Source organism: Anomaloglossus baeobatrachus, chromosome 6, assembly GCF_048569485.1.
Source record: "Anomaloglossus baeobatrachus isolate aAnoBae1 chromosome 6, aAnoBae1.hap1, whole genome shotgun sequence".
Taxonomy (NCBI): domain Eukaryota; kingdom Metazoa; phylum Chordata; class Amphibia; order Anura; family Aromobatidae; genus Anomaloglossus; species Anomaloglossus baeobatrachus.
Window position 1 is genome coordinate 6673708 of NC_134358.1, and position 15484 is coordinate 6689191.

The 15484-nt window shown below is 54.2% G+C and overlaps 1 protein-coding gene across 2 annotated transcripts in view; it reads left to right on the plus strand.

The window, feature by feature from the left end:
• Positions 1-14858, plus strand: part of NAPRT (nicotinate phosphoribosyltransferase) — a 51945-nt gene extending 37087 nt beyond the window's left edge. For both annotated transcript variants that reach the window (XM_075352674.1, XM_075352675.1), the window contains one exon: positions 13544-14858. In XM_075352674.1, the coding sequence (XP_075208789.1) occupies positions 13544-13612 (69 nt within the window). In that variant the 3' untranslated portion in view covers positions 13613-14858. The remainder of the gene's footprint in view (positions 1-13543) is intronic.
• Positions 14859-15484: the final 626 nt, after the last annotated feature.

Below are 15484 nucleotides of genomic sequence, written 5' to 3' on the forward strand. Positions count from 1 at the left end.
CATGGTAGTGCCCGCTCATCACTAGTTACCAGTACTGAGCATCCGAGCATGGTAGTGCCCGCTCATCACTAGTTACCAGTACAGAGCACCCGAGCATGGTAGTGCCGGCTCATCACTAGTTACCAGTACAGAGCACCCGAGCATGGTAGTGCCCACTCATCACTAGTTACCAGTACTGAGCACCCGAGCATGGTAGTGCCTGCTCATCACTAGTTACCAGTACTGAGCACCCGAGCATGGTAGTGTCCGCTTATCACTAGTTACCAGTACTGAGCACCCGAGCATGGTAGTGCCCGATCATCACTAGTTACCAGTACTGAGCACCTGAGCATGGTAGTGCCTGCTCATCACTAGTTACCAGTACTGAGCACCCGAGCATGGTAGTGCCTGCTCATCACTAGTTACCAGTACTGAGCACCCGAGCATGGTAGTGCTCACTCATCACTAGTTACCAGTACTGAGCACCCGAGCATGGTAGTGCTCACTCATCACTAGTTACCAGTACTGAGCACCCGAGCATGGTAGTGCTCACTCATCACTAGTTACCAGTACTGAGCACCCGAGCATGGTAGTGCCCGCTCATCACTAGTTACCAGTACTGAGCACCTGAGCATGGTAGTGCCCGCTCATCACTAGTTACCAGTACTGAGCACCCGAGCATGGTAGTGCCTGCTCATCACTAGTTACCAGTACTGAGCACCTGAGCATGGTAGTGCCCGCTCATCACTAGTTACCAGTACTGAGCACCTGAGCATGGTAGTGCCCGCTCATCACTAGTTACCAGTACTGAGCACCTGAGCATGGTAGTGCCCGCTCATCACTAGTTACCAGTACTGAGCACCTGAGCATGGTAGTGCCTGCTCATCACTAGTTACCAGTACTGAGTACCCGAGCATGGTAGTGCTCACTCATCACTAGTTATAACAGATGCAAAGACTGTGTATTTGACCTGGATGCAGCCAGCAGGGTAAAGTATGGCGGTTCACATCTAAGATCATATTTTAAGTGTGGATATAAATGCATTTTAACCACTCGTTCCTAGTGAACCTTCATTATGGTATGTAATAGACAGATTCAATCCTCCATTCACTGCAGCTTCGTTGTAGAAAATTGGTAGGGAAAAAAAAATGTAAACTAAGTTTTCTGCAGCCGCTTACCCCTTCCTTACGCTTGCTGACCATGTACTGCACATATTGTATATGGAGCTGAGCTGCACCATCCAATGTCAGCTGCGCTGTACAGCAGTCACCTGCCTCTGGCAGCCGGAGCTGTGGTGTATAAGTGTCTCCTCCGTTATAATGATCAGGACCGGTCACATAACCGGCGTCTCTAACGTCTTCTGCGCTTGTAGCGGGGATGGAGAATCCCTCTAATCTTTAACCCTTGCTCTCCTGCACCTCGAGCTTCATTCCTGCTGTAATGTTCCTTTCTCGCCTTTTCATTGGAGGACACAGACAGTGGGTAGTATGGTGTCTCCAGGGGAGGCGTGACACTAGATTTGAAAAAGTGTTAGCTCCTCCCCCCACAGCATATACCCCAGCTAGGCGGGAACTAGCTCAGTTTTTTCTAGTGTCAGCAGGGAGGCTGACATGTCTGGTCTGAGCCCCAGGCCAGCCTATTTTTTATTTTTTATTTATTTTTTATTTTGTTCCTATTTTTGATTATGGGGCAATACCAGGGTGCCCTGCCACCCTCGTTCCCTCCGCGTACGGGCAGAGGAAACCTGTGGCGTGCACAAGCCGTCAGTCTTCCCTCGCGCCCAAGTGGTCGGGTCTGCGTACCCCTCCAGGCTCCCTGGAAGCACCTCACACCAAGGTAGCTCCAGAGGGCTAGCAGAGCCGAGGACCTGCTTCAGCCTTGAGCCGAAGATGCGTCCCCGAGATCCCCGCATCCCAGGACCGATGCGTCTTCAGACGGAGCCAGGAGCAGGTAGGGAGACGACGAGTCAGTCCCCTGCATCCAAACCGCCGCCTGAAAAGGCACCGGTGGGGCAATGCAGGCCGTGATCCCGGGGTGCATCATTAATTTAGCCCCCGGCTTTGGCCTGCATTCTAGCTACGCCCCCTCTCACTGCTCTGGAAGCCGCTCCCTCAGTTGCAGCGGCTCTCCTTCTGATTGTCCGTCACGTTAGTCCCAGCCCTGAGGCCAATCAGCCTCCGGGGGCCGTCTCTCTCCTCCAGGCTGGCAGGAACACTGGATGTTATTTTCCACGTGGGGAGCAGACACGGGTGAGCGCCTCCTTGGCTCTGCACTTCTGCAGCACTATATACCGCTCTGTTCAGCGGTATATCGCTGTCTCTCTAGCAATGTGCGCCTACTGGCTAGCAGTGTATATCAGCTATTAGCGGTATATACTGGCTCTGCCTGCAGGTATATGCCGACTGTTTGACAGTATATGCCATTTTGCTATCGGTATATACCGGCTGTGCATAGCAGTCACTTTATAATACTGCTACTGGCTCCTCACTCATATAACTCTGTCCCTATAGGGCTGTAGGACTCTGTTGCTGACATGCGTAACCGCAAGGGTGATAAAGCTTCCCAGGCGTCCTCTACGGACCTGTACTATGCCTGTACCACCTGTGGACGCTCGTTTTCTAATGACCAAAGCTATCCACTATGCTGGGGTTGCGATGCCCCTACTACCGTGTCACAACAGACCCCAGTGCCGGACCAGGAGGCCGTGCAGTCTTTGGATTCTGCTCCGGCCACTGGCCAGGCAGCACCCCCGTCTGATGACTTTCTTCCTGCATGGGCTCTTCTAATGTCTAATAGGATAGATGACCTTGTAACTCAGATATCCCAAACCTCAGGCAGCCTTCCCCTGGCTCAGCTCCCTCAGAGGAGCCCACCTGCTTCGTCTGGTCTCTCTTCCCCAGAACGCAAAAAGGCTGTTTCCAAAAGGCGCCATTGCGACCTCTACGCCTCTTCAGACTCGGACGATGGTCAGTCTGACCCAGGCTCCGTGACTTTTAGTAGTCACGATTCTCAAGACTCTGAGTCGGATTCAGATGTCCTTTCTGAGTCTAGGCATATAGAAGACACACTAATTTCGGCTGTCAATCATTCTGTCAATCTCTGATCAGCCTCCTGACCCGACTTCTCAGTCGGCAATCAAGCGGGCCAAGAAGCCTCCTAAGTCCTTTGCCCAGGATCCGGTTTTTCGTCAAATTATATCTAAACGGTGGGATCACCCTGATAGAAGGTTTAATAAAAAACCCTTCACTTCATTCACTTATCCTTTTCCATTTGAAATGGTTAAGACCTGGTCAGTACCCCCCCGTTGGGGACCCGTCAGTATCCAGAAAGGCTAAACACACGGTCATGTCTGTTTCAGACAACGCGTCTCTCAAGGACTCGTCCGACCGCGCAGTTGATGCTGCAGTCAAGTCTATTTTCCAGGCTTCGGGCTCCTCTCTTCTGCCCCTGTTTGCCTTGACATGGGTCGCGAGAGCTATGGGTGTGTGGAGTAGGAACCTGCGCAGGATGCTTCGCTCTTGTAATATTCCTCCAGAGGCTTTTGAGATCCTTGATTTGTTCTCTCTAGCCTCTAATTATTTTCTTCACGGCTCCCTAGATGCAGCTAGTTTGTCAGCCCTAACGGCAGCCAATTCTGTCTTTGCCCGCAGAGTCCTGTGGCTAAAGATATGGAACGCGGACAGTGCCTCCAAGAAATCCCTGTCCACACTCCCCTTCCATGGTCTTCGCCTGTTTGGAGAATCCCTGGACAAACTCATATCTGAGACGACGGGTGGTAAAAGTACCATTCTACCACAAAAGCGGCCTGTATCCACGAATTTAAAAAAATCTTCTTGGCGTAGGCAGTCCTTTCGGCCTGCCCCCCAAAAAACCATCAGCCCAAGGATCGTCCCAACGCTCAGATCAAGGATCCGGTCCCTCAAGGGGCTCTTCCTGGCGTTCCCACTCCAAGCAATCTAAACCCAAGGGACCTCGCCCTGTACAGGCCTCCTCAGCATGATGCCAGGTATCCCTCAGATCCGACTCCTGTTGGAGGGCGGCTTCTGCTTTTTCAGGATATCTGGCTAGACCACACTCACGATGCTTGGGTTCGAGAAATCGTCACCTCAGGTTACAAGATCGATTTCCATCCCCTGCCGGCCAACAGGTTTCTGCGTTCTCGTCTTCCAAAGTCCAAAACGCAAAGCCAGGCCTTATTTCAGGCCATAGCTTCTTTACAGAAAGAAAACGTTATCATTCCAGTGCCCCTGGAACAGCGCGGCAAAGGTTTCTATTCAAACCTTTTTTTCGTTCCCAAAAAAGATGGCTCTGGCCGCGCTATCTTGGACCTCAAAAGGCTGAGCAGATCCGTACGGATTCAGACCTTCCGAATGGAGTCATTGAGAGCAGTGCTAGCCGCCATGGAGCCTGGAGAATTCCTAGCTTCCATAGACGTTCAAGATGCTTATTTACACATTCCCATATGTGTCTCTCATCAACGGTTCCTTCGTTTTGCCGTAGGACACCGTCATTTCCAATTCAGGGCCCTCCCCTTTGGACTGGCGACTGTGCCTCGGGTCTTCACAAAGGTCATGGCGGCCGTCATGTCCATTTTACACCCCAGAGGCATCCTGGTCGTTCCCTATTTGGACGACCTACTTATCAAGGGGAGCTCTCTTCAAGTTTGCTCAGAAAGCGTGCAGATTTGCCTAGACACGCTGTCAAGGCTAGGGTGGCTTATCAACTTCAACAAGTCATCCCTCATTCCTCATCAGCGCATCACCTTTCTAGGTATGCTGTTAGACACGGCTCAGTCCCGGGTTTTTCTTCCAGAAGACAAGAGGTCTTCCCTGATCCGGGCCGTCCAATCCCTCCGCTCCCGCCGTCACGCATCCCTTCGGAATGGGATGAGAGTGTTAGGCAAGATGGTAGCAGTCATGGAAGCCGTGTCTTTTGCCCAATTCCATCTGCGCCCTCTACAACTGGATCTTCTATCCTTCTGGGACAAGAATCCATCTTCTCTAGACTGGTCAGTCTGCCTATCTCGGTCTGCGCTCAGCTCCCTCGTCTGGTGGACTCAAGTCTCATCCCTATCTCAAGGGAAGTCCTTCTGCCCTGTCCACTGGCAAGTAGTCACGACAGATGCCAGCCTGATAGACTGGGGGGCGGTGTTTCTCCGCCACACTGTTCACGGACGCTGGTCTCCCTCCGAGCGCTCCCTTCACATCAACGTTCTAGAGATCAGAGCCATATTTTTGGCTCTTCAGAACTTTCAGCCCTTGCTATTGGGCCTCCCTGTTCGGATCCAGTCAGACAATGCCACAGCTGTGGCTTACATCAACCGTCAGGGAGGAACTCGCAGCAGGGCAGCGATGAAAGAAGTATCCAGGATTCTTCTTTGGGCAGAGATGCACATTCCCATTATTTCAGCTGTCCATATTCCGGGGGTAGACAACTGGGCCGCAGACTTTCTCAGCAGGCAAGGTCTAGCAGCAGGGGAATGGTCCCTCCACGACGAAGTGTTCTATCAGATCACTCTTCATTGGGGACTCCCAGATGTGGACCTCATGGCGTCTCGGTTGAACGCCAAAATACATCCCTTCATATCCCGGTCGAGAGACCCGCTAGCGCTCGGCTCCGACGCTTTAGTCCTTCCGTGGTCGCAGTTTCGCCTGCCCTACATCTTCCCTCCATTTCCTCTCATTCCGAGAGTAATCAAGAAAATCAAAGCGGAGGGAATCCCGGTGATCCTCGTGGCCCCGGACTGGCCCAGGAGAGCCTGGTACCCAGAGCTTCTCCAACTTCTCGGCGACACTCCCTGGCGTCTCCCCGACTGCCCGGATCTTCTGTCGCAATGTCCAATATTCCACCAGAATACAGCACAGCTGCATTTGACGGCGTGGCTCTTGAATCGTTGATTCTAGCCAAGTCAGGTCTTTCTTCTAGGGTAGTTCATACCATGCTTAATGCTCGGAAGCCCTCCTCCGCCAGTATTTATCACAGGACCTGGAAGACCTATCTTGCCTGGTGTGACCGTCATGGTCGGTCACCCCTGACCTTTTCAATCCCTAATGTTCTTGCCTTTCTGCAAGACGGTCTGGACTCGGGACTAGCTCTCAGTACCCTTAAAGGACAAGTTTCTGCCTTGTCAATATTTTTCCAGAAGCAGCTGGCTTCTCGCCCTCAGGTCCGTACCTTTCTTCAAGGGGTAGCGCCTTTGGTCCCTCCTTATCTCCACCCCTTAGATCCCTGGGATCTGAATCTGGTTCTCGGAGCTCTTCAGCTTCCTCCTTTCGAACCTCTGAGAGAAATCTTTCGATTTTACGACTGTCTTGCAAAGTTGCCTTTTTAGTCGCTATCACCTCTATCAGGCGAGTGTCCGAACTGGCATCCCTTTCCTGTCGCTCACCTTACCTGATATTCCATCATGATAAGGTGGTCCTTCGGCCTTCCCCCGCCTTTCTTCCGAAGGTCGTATCTTCTTTCCACTTAAACGAGGACATTGTGTTGCCGTCATTCTGCCCGGTCCCGGTCCACTCCTTTTAAAAAGCCCTTCAGACTCTAGATCTCGTCAGGGCTCTGCGGATCTACATCTCCAGAACAGCGCCGTTGCGCAAGTCCGATGCCCTCTTCGTCCTCTCAGAAAGACACAAAAAGGGCAACCAGGCTTCTAAATCCACGATTTCTCGATGGATCAGGACTGCCATCTGTGAGGCGTACAAAGCACGAGGTTCTGTTCCCCCTCAATCTGTGCGGGCCCACTCTACACGAGCAGTGAGTGCCTCCTGAGCTATCCGCCATCAGGCTTCGGCGGCCCAACTTTGCAAGGCCGCTACCTGGTCCAGTGTGCACACGTTCACAAAATTCTACAGAGTGCATACGCATGCATCCGCAGATGCTGCTCTTGGAAGACAAGTCCTTCAGGCGGCAGTGGCCCATTTATGAGTGGCCACTGCTCGGTTCTTGACAGTGTTTGTTATGTGTTTACTGCAGTTGCAGTCGTTAGTCAGCTCTTAGTCTGATGTTATACACTGTTAATAGTTCAGTTCCCACCCAGGGACTGCTTTGGGACGTCCCAATGTCTGTGTCCCCCAATGAAAAGGCGAGAAAGGAAATGACATTTTTGTGTACTCACCGTAAAATGTCTTTCTTGGAGCCTTTCATTGGGGGACACAGCTCCCACCCTTGTGGTTTTCGTTGTCCTTCTCCTACTGTTTTTACACCAAACTGAGCTAGTTTCCGGCCTAGCTAGGGTATATGCTGTGGGGGGGAGGAGCTAACACTTTTGCAAATCTAGTGTCACGCCTCCCTGGAGACATCATAATACCCACTGTCTGTGTCCCCCAATGAAAGGCTCCAAGGAAGATATTTTATGGTGAGTACACAAAAATTTCATTTTCTTCGGCGCTCTATTGGGAGACCCAGACGATTGGGTGTATAGCACTGCCTCCGGAGGCCACACAAAGCAATTACACTAAAAAGTGTAAGGCCCCTCCCCTTCTGGCTATACACCCCCAGTGGGATCACTGGCTCACCAGTTTTCGGCTTTGTGCGAAGGAGGTCAGACATCCACGCATAGCTCCACTGTTTGTAGTCAGCAGTAGCTGCTGGCTCTATCGGATGGAAGAAAAGAGGGCCCATATAGGGCCCCCAGCATGCTCCCTTCTCACCCGCGGTTGGTGCTTGTAAGGTTGAGGTACCTATTGCTGGTACAGAGGCTGGAGCCCACATGCTGTTTTCCTTCCACATCCCCTGGAGGGCTCTGTGGAAGTGGGATCTTGCCGGCCCCCAAGCCCTGGGGCCGGGCTCCATCCACAGACCCATAGAACCTGCTGGATTGGGAGCGGGGAGTGCCGTTCAGGGACAAGGCCCTGCAACTTTCAGGTACTCTGTGTCCCCGGCTGGCACGGACACGCTCAGGGCTTGCTGAGCGTTGTAGTGCGCCGGGGACAGTGGCGCTGTACGCTGGGGGTTAGGTCACTGCAGCTTTGCTGAGTGACGTTGTGTGTTGGGAACTACTGCGCCGACCGCTCCTGGAGCGGCGGCGCAGCTGCGACTTGTGGTGCGCCGGGGGCTTTGCGCCGACCGCGCTTTTACGGCGGCGGCGCTTTTAACTTTAGCCCCCGGCTTCTGCGGCCTAGCGCCGCTTCGTTCCCGCCCCCACCCTGTCAATCAGGGTAGGGGAGAGACGCTGCTCAATGGCAGCGCCGAGGGCTGGAGCCTTATTTACATGCTCCAGCCCTCTCACTAGGCACAAGGGGAAGCAGACTTCCCGCTCTTCGTCGGTGTACGCCCAGGGCCCGCCCCCCCTCTCCACAAGGACGCCGGCAGCCATTACACATGCGATCTGGCTGGGGAGAGGCAGCAGGCTCTGGGAGACCCAGACTAGAGGGATTTCTGGCGACCACACACCGCTCCTAAGCGGGCGGTAAGCTGCACAGTAGTGCTGGCCCCACTAGTGCCTCAGTGATATATTAGTGTACTTTTTTCTTGGTACCATATATATATATATAGTTGCACTGTAAGGTCGCTTCTTGGCTGGACACCCTGTACTGCTCTGAGGAGGCAGCAACATGTCATCCGCAAAACGCAAGGCTGCCAAGGCACGGGCTGTGTACACTGTTTGTACTGCATGTGGGGCTGATCTACCGGCAGGCTCCAATGATCCACATTGTGTGCAATGTTCAGTCCCAGTGGCACTTCGTCAGCCAGAGCCTATGGTGGTGGTAGCCCAGGCAGAGACGCCTGTGAACCCTGCCCCGGTGACGGGGACAGACTTTGCAGTGTTTGCTGATAAAATGTCTGAGGCTATGACAAAAATCCTGGAGACCTTGCAGGCCAGGCCAGTTCCTCAGACCATGGACACTGCTGTGGCTATGCTCTCTGGTCCCCCTCAGTTGGAACTAGTCCGTACTTCAAGGGGGTCTCAAGCATCACAGGCTGAAGTCTCTGACTCAGATGACAGTCCCAGGCAGCCTAAGCGAGCTCGCTGGGAAAGACCCTCCACGTCATCACACTGCTCAGGGTCTCAGCGAGAAGAGTCTCTCTGTGATGAGACTGAGGACGGTGATCAGGATTCTAATCCTGAGGCCCCTCTCAATCTGGATGCCCCTGATGGTGACGCCATGGTTAATGACCTTATATCGGCGATTAATAGGCTGTTGGATATTTCTCCCCCAGCCCCTTCTGCAGAGGAGGCAGCTGCACAGCAGGAGAAGTTCCATTTCCTGTATCCCAAGCGTAAATTAAGTGCTTTTTTGGACCACTCTGACTTCAGAGAATCGATCCAGAAACACGACGCTCATCCAGACAAGCGTTTCTCTAAACGTTCTAAGGATACCCGTTATCCTTTTCCCGCTGAAGTGGCCAAACGCTGGACCCAGTGCCCAAAGGTGGATCCCCCAATTTCCAAGCTTGCGGCTAGATCCATAGTCGCAGTAGAGGATGGCGCTTCACTTAAAGATGCCAACGACAGACAGATGGACCTTTGGTTGAAATCTGTCTATGAAGCTATCGGCGCGTCGTTTGCTCCAGCATTCGCGGCCGTGTGGGCACTCCAAGCTATTTCAGCTGGTTTAGCACAGGTGGATGCTATCATGCATCCAGCAGTGCCGCAGGTGGCGTCCCTAACCTCGCAAATGTCTGCGTTTGCGACCTATGCTATCAATGCTGTCCTAGAATCTACGAGCCGTACCTCTATGGCGGCCGCCAATTCTGTGGTTTTGCGCAGAGCCTTATGGTTAAAGGACTGGAAAGCAGATGCTGGTTCCAAAAAATGCTTAACCAGCTTGCCATTATCTAGGGACAGACTGTTTGGTGAGCCATTGGCTGAAATCATAAAACAGTCCAAGGGTAAGGACTCTTCCTTGCCACAGCCCAGAGCAAGTAAACCTCAACAGAAAAAGTGGCAGTCGAGGTTTCGGTCCTTTCGAGGCTCGGGCAAACCCCAATTCTCCTCGTCCAAAGGGACTCAGAAAGGACAAGGGAGCTCAGATTCCTGGCGGGCTCACTCACGCCCCAGGAAAGCAAATGGAGGAACCGCTTCCAAGGCGGCTACCTCATGACTTTCGGCCTCCTCCCTCCGCATCCTCGGTCGGTGGCAGGCTCTCCCGCTTTTGCGACATTTGGCTGTCACAGGTCAAAGACCGGTGGGTAACAGACATTTTGTCTCGCGGGTACAGAATCGAGTTCAGTTCTCGGCCTCCACTTCGGTTCTTCAGACCCTCCCCACACCCCAACCGAGCAGATGCCCTGCTGCAGGCGGTGGACTCTCTAAGAGCAGAAGGAGTCGTGATCCCTGTTCCCCCTCTGGAACGGGGGCGAGGATTTTACTCCAATCTCTTTGTGGTTCCAAAAAAGGACGGCTCCTTCCGTCCTGTTCTGGACCTAAAACTGCTCAACAAGCATGTGAACGCCAGGCGGTTCCGGATGGAATCCCTCCGCTCAGTCATTGCCTCAATGTCCCAAGGAGATTTCCTAGCATCAATAGACATCAAAGATGCTTATCTCCACGTGCCGATTGCTACGGAGCACCAACGCTTTCTGCGCTTCGTGATAGGAGACGAACATCTTCAGTTCGTGGCTCTGCCATTTGGTCTGGCGACAGCCCCCCGGGTGTTCACCAAGATCATGGCAGCAGTGGTAGCAGTCTTGCACTCTCACGGACACTCTGTGATCCCTTACTTGGACGATCTACTGGTCAAGGCACCCTCTCAGGAGGCATGCCAACTCAGCCTGAATTTTGCACTGGAGACTCTCCAGGCGTTCGGGTGGATCATCAACTTCCCAAAGTCAAATCTGTCACCGACCCAATCACTAACGTATCTTGGCATGGAGTTTCATACTCTCTCAGCGATAGTGAAGCTTCCGCTGAGCAAGCAGCGGTCACTACAGACAGGGGTGCAGGCTCTCCTTCAAGGTCAGTCGCACTCCTTAAGACGCCTCATGCACTTCCTCGGGAAGATGGTGGCGGCAATAGAGGCGGTTCCGTTTGCGCAGTTTCATCTGCGTCCACTTCAATGGGACATTCTCCGCCAATGGGACGGAAAGTCGACATCCCTGGACAGGAAAGTCTCCCTTTCCCAGACGGCCAAGGACTCTCTGCAGTGGTGGCTCCTTTCCACCTCGTTATCACAGGGAAGATCCTTCCTACCACCGTCCTGGGTGGTGGTCACGACAGACGCGAGTCTGTCAGGGTGGGGAGCAGTGTTTCTCCACCACAGGGCTCAGGGTACGTGGACTCAGCAGGAGTCCAGCCTTCAGATCAATGTTCTGGAAATCAGAGCAGTGTTTCTTGCCCTACTAGCCTTCCAGCAGTGGCTGGAAGGGAGGCAGATCCGAATTCAATCGGACAACTCCACAGCGGTGGCATACATCAATCACCAAGGAGGGACTCGCAGTCGGCAAGCCTTCCAGGAAGTCCGGCGCATTATGATGTGGGTGGAAGCCACGGCCTCCACCATATCCGCAGTTCACATCCCCGGCGTAGAAAACTGGGAAGCAGACTTCCTCAGTCGCCAGGGCATGGACGCAGGGGAATGGTCCCTTCACCCGTACGTGTTTCAGGAAATCTGTCACCGATGGGGAAGGCCGGACGTCGACCTAATGGCGTCCCGGCACAACAACAAGGTCCCAACATTCATGGCACGGTCTCGCGATCAAAGAGCGCTGGCGGCAGACGCCCTAGTGCAAGATTGGTCGCAGTTCCGGCTCCCTTATGTGTTTCCACCTCTGGCACTCTTGCCCAGAGTGCTACGCAAGATCAGATCCGAATGCAGCCGCGTCATACTCGTCGCTCCAGACTGGCCGAGGAGGGCGTGGTATCCGGATCTGTGGCATCTCACGGTCGGCCAACCGTGGGCACTACCAGACCGACCAGACTTACTGTCCCAAGGGCCGTTTTTCCATCGGAATTCTGCGGCCCTCAACCTGACTGCGTGGCCATTGAGTCCTGGATCCTAGCGTCTTCAGGCTTATCCCAAGGGGTCGTTGCCACCATGAGACAGGCTAGGAAGCCCACGTCTGCTAAGATCTACCACAGAACGTGGAGGATATTCTTATCCTGGTGCTCTGCTCAGAGAGTGTCTCCCTGGCCATTTGCATTACCTACCCTTCTTTCTTTCCTCCAATCTGGGTTAGAAAAAGGTTTGTCGCTCGGCTCCCTTAAAGGGCAAGTCTCGGCGCTATCCGTCTTTTTTCAGAAGCGTCTAGCACGACTTCCTAAGGTGCGCACGTTCCTACAGGGGGTTTGCCATATAGTTCCCCCGTACAAGCGGCCGTTAGATCCATGGGATCTGAACAGGGTACTAGTTGCCCTCCAGAAGCCGCCCTTCGAGCCTCTGAAGGACGTTTCACTTTCTAGACTATCACAGAAAGTGGCTTTTCTGGTAGCGATCACATCTCTTCGGAGAGTGTCTGAGCTAGCAGCGTTGTCTTCCAAGGCTCCCTTCCTGGTCTTCCACCAGGACAAGGTAGTGCTGCGCCCCATTCAGGAGTTTCTCCCGAAGGTGGTATCCTCTTTTCATCTTAATCAGGATATCTTTTTGCCTTCGTTTTGTCCTCATGCAGTTCATCGGTATGAGAAGGATTTACATTTGTTAGATCTGGTGAGAGCACTCAGAATCTACATTTCCCGCACGGCGCCCCTGCGCCGTTCGGATGCACTCTTTGTCCTTGTCGCTGGTAAGCGCAAGGGGTCGCAGGCTTCTAAGGCCACCCTGGCTCGATGGATCAAAGAACCAATTCTTGAAGCCTACCGTTCTGCGGGGCTTCAGGTTCCATCAGGGCTAAAGGCCCATTCTACCAGAGCCGTGGGTGCGTCCTGGGCATTGCGACACCAGGCTACGGCTCAACAGGTGTGCCAGGCAGCTACCTGGTCGAGTCTGCACACTTTCACCAAACATTATCAGGTGCATACCTATGCTTCGGCGGACGCCAGCCTAGGTAGAAGAGTCCTGCAGGCGGCAGTTGCCTCCCCGTAGGGGAGGGCTGTCTTGCAGCTCTAACATGAGGTATTTCTTTACCCACCCTGGGACAGCTTTTGGACGTCCCAATCGTCTGGGTCTCCCAATAGAGCGCCGAAGAAGAAGGGAATTTTGTTACTTACCGTAAATTCCTTTTCTTCTAGCTCTTATTGGGAGACCCAGCACCCGCCCTGTTGTCCTTCGGGATTTTTGGTTTGTTTGCGGGTACACATGTTGTTCATGTTGAACGGTTTTCAGTTCTCCGATGTTACTCGGAGTGAATTTGTTTAAACCAGTTATTGGCTTTCCTCCTTCTTGCTTTTGCACTAAAACTGGTGAGCCAGTGATCCCACTGGGGGTGTATAGCCAGAAGGGGAGGGGCCTTACACTTTTTAGTGTAATTGCTTTGTGTGGCCTCCGGAGGCAGTGCTATACACCCAATCGTCTGGGTCTCCCAATAAGAGCTAGAAGAAAAGGAATTTACGGTAAGTAACAAAATTCCCTTCTTTGCTTCCACAACCCATGGACCGGAGGCGCAGCTTCTTGCAGAAATCGTGATTTTGTAATCTCATACAGTGATGTGTAGGTGTTGATGTCTCAGCTGCCTCATCTCTTCTTTGCAGGTGGCAGTGAGTGAGAAGCTGCACGGCCTCCTGTCCACCCTGCGCAGGAGCAGCCGCCATCTGCAGTAGATGACTGCCAAGTGCTGAAAAGCAGCAAAACCTGCAGGAGGCCGAGAAGTAACGAACCACAAGTGCCGCCTGTAGTACGGGACCAGCCCCCACCGGTACGAAGACACGGACACCCCCTCCCCGGGTCCACAGAAGAGAGCTGACATGTAGCAGAACCTCAGATCACCCCCGCGCCGAGCAGTCGGCCCTCCCCCTCATTCCTCCCCCGCGCCGAGCAGTCGGCCCTCCCCGCACTGAGCAGTCAGCCCTCCCCTTCAGTCCTCCCCCGCGCCGAGCAGTCAGCCCTCCCCGCACTGAGCAGTCAGCCCTCCCCTTCAGTCTCCTCCCTCCCCTGCACTGAGCAGTCGGCCCTCCCCCTCATTCCTCCACCGCACCGAGCAGTCGGCTCTCCGCGCACTGAGCAGTCAGCCCTCTCCCTCAGTCCTCCCTCCCCTGCACTGAGCAGTCGGCCCTCCCCGCACTGAGCAGTCAGCCCTCCCCGCACTGAGCAGTCAGCCCTCCCCTTCAGTCCTCCCCTGCACTGAGCAGTCGGCCCTCCCCCTCATTCCTCCCCCGCGCCGAGCAGTCGGCCCTCCCCCTCATTCCTCCCCCGCGCCGAGCAGTCTGCCCTCCCCGCACTGAGCAGTCAGCCCTCTCCCTCAGTCCTCCCTCCCCTGCACTGAGCAGTCAGCCCTCTCCCTCAGTCCTCCCTCCCATGCACTGAGCAGTCCTCCCTCCCCTGCACTGAGCAGTCGGCCCTCCCCGCACTGAGCAGTCAGCCCTCCCCCTTACTCCTCCCCCGCGCCGAGCAGTTGGCCCTCCCCCTCATTCCTCCCCTGCGCCGAGCAGTCGGCCCTCCTCCTCATTCCTCCCCCGCACCGAGCAGTCGGCCCTCCCCCTCATTCCTCCCCCGCGCCGAGCAGTCGGCTCTCCCCCGCGGTCAGCTCCTTGTTCACACTACTGCTAGAGAAGCCGGCTGACAACTCTGACCGCTGCTAACACTACACTCACTGGAGTTGTCATCCAGCGTTCCTGAATACGTGGCGATAAAATGGTGGCAATGAATGATTGCAGATCCCAGCAGAGGAGGAGGAGGCGTTATTACAGCACAAGCTTCTTATCCGGAGATGACTCTGCCCCAGTCTGTACCACAAAGCCCATATCTGAAGGAAGAGCCGTCATGCTATGGGGTGTCTGAAAACCAGAACTCATAATCAAAGATAGAAGATAATAAAATATATATATATATTACAGCTCTATAGTAAAAGCGGATTTGGTTCTGTGATACGCCCGTCATCAATGTTGGAGACAGTTATAATCTTTCTATGATCGCGCAGATGTCACTGGAGAGGATCCGGCCGCACTGAATTCTTACATTTTATCCAGGCCTTAGTGTATGATCTTTGCCTGCTCGCCACTGATGTATGACTTCAGGCCCCTCGCCCCCGGTGTATAACCTCTGGCTGCACACCCCTAGTGTATGCCCTCTGACCCCTCCACCGCTCCTCCCCCCGCCTAGTGTATGACCTCCGACCCCTCCACCGCTCCCACCCCTAGTGTATGACCTCCAGCCCCTCCACCGCTCCCACCCCTAGTGTATGACCTCCAGCTGCTCCACCGCTCCCACCCCTAGTGTATGACCTCCGACCCCTCCACCGCTCCCACCCCTAGTGTATGACCTCCAGCCCCTCCACCGCTCCCACCCCTAGTGTATGACCTCCAGCCCCTCCACCGCTCCCACCCCTAGTGTATGACCTCCAGCCCCTCCACCGCTTCCACCCCTAGTGTATGACCTCCAGCTGCTCCACCGCTCCCACCCCTAGTGTATGACCTTCGACCCCTCCACCGCTCCCACCCCTAGTGTATGACCTCCAGCCCCTCCACCGCTCCCAC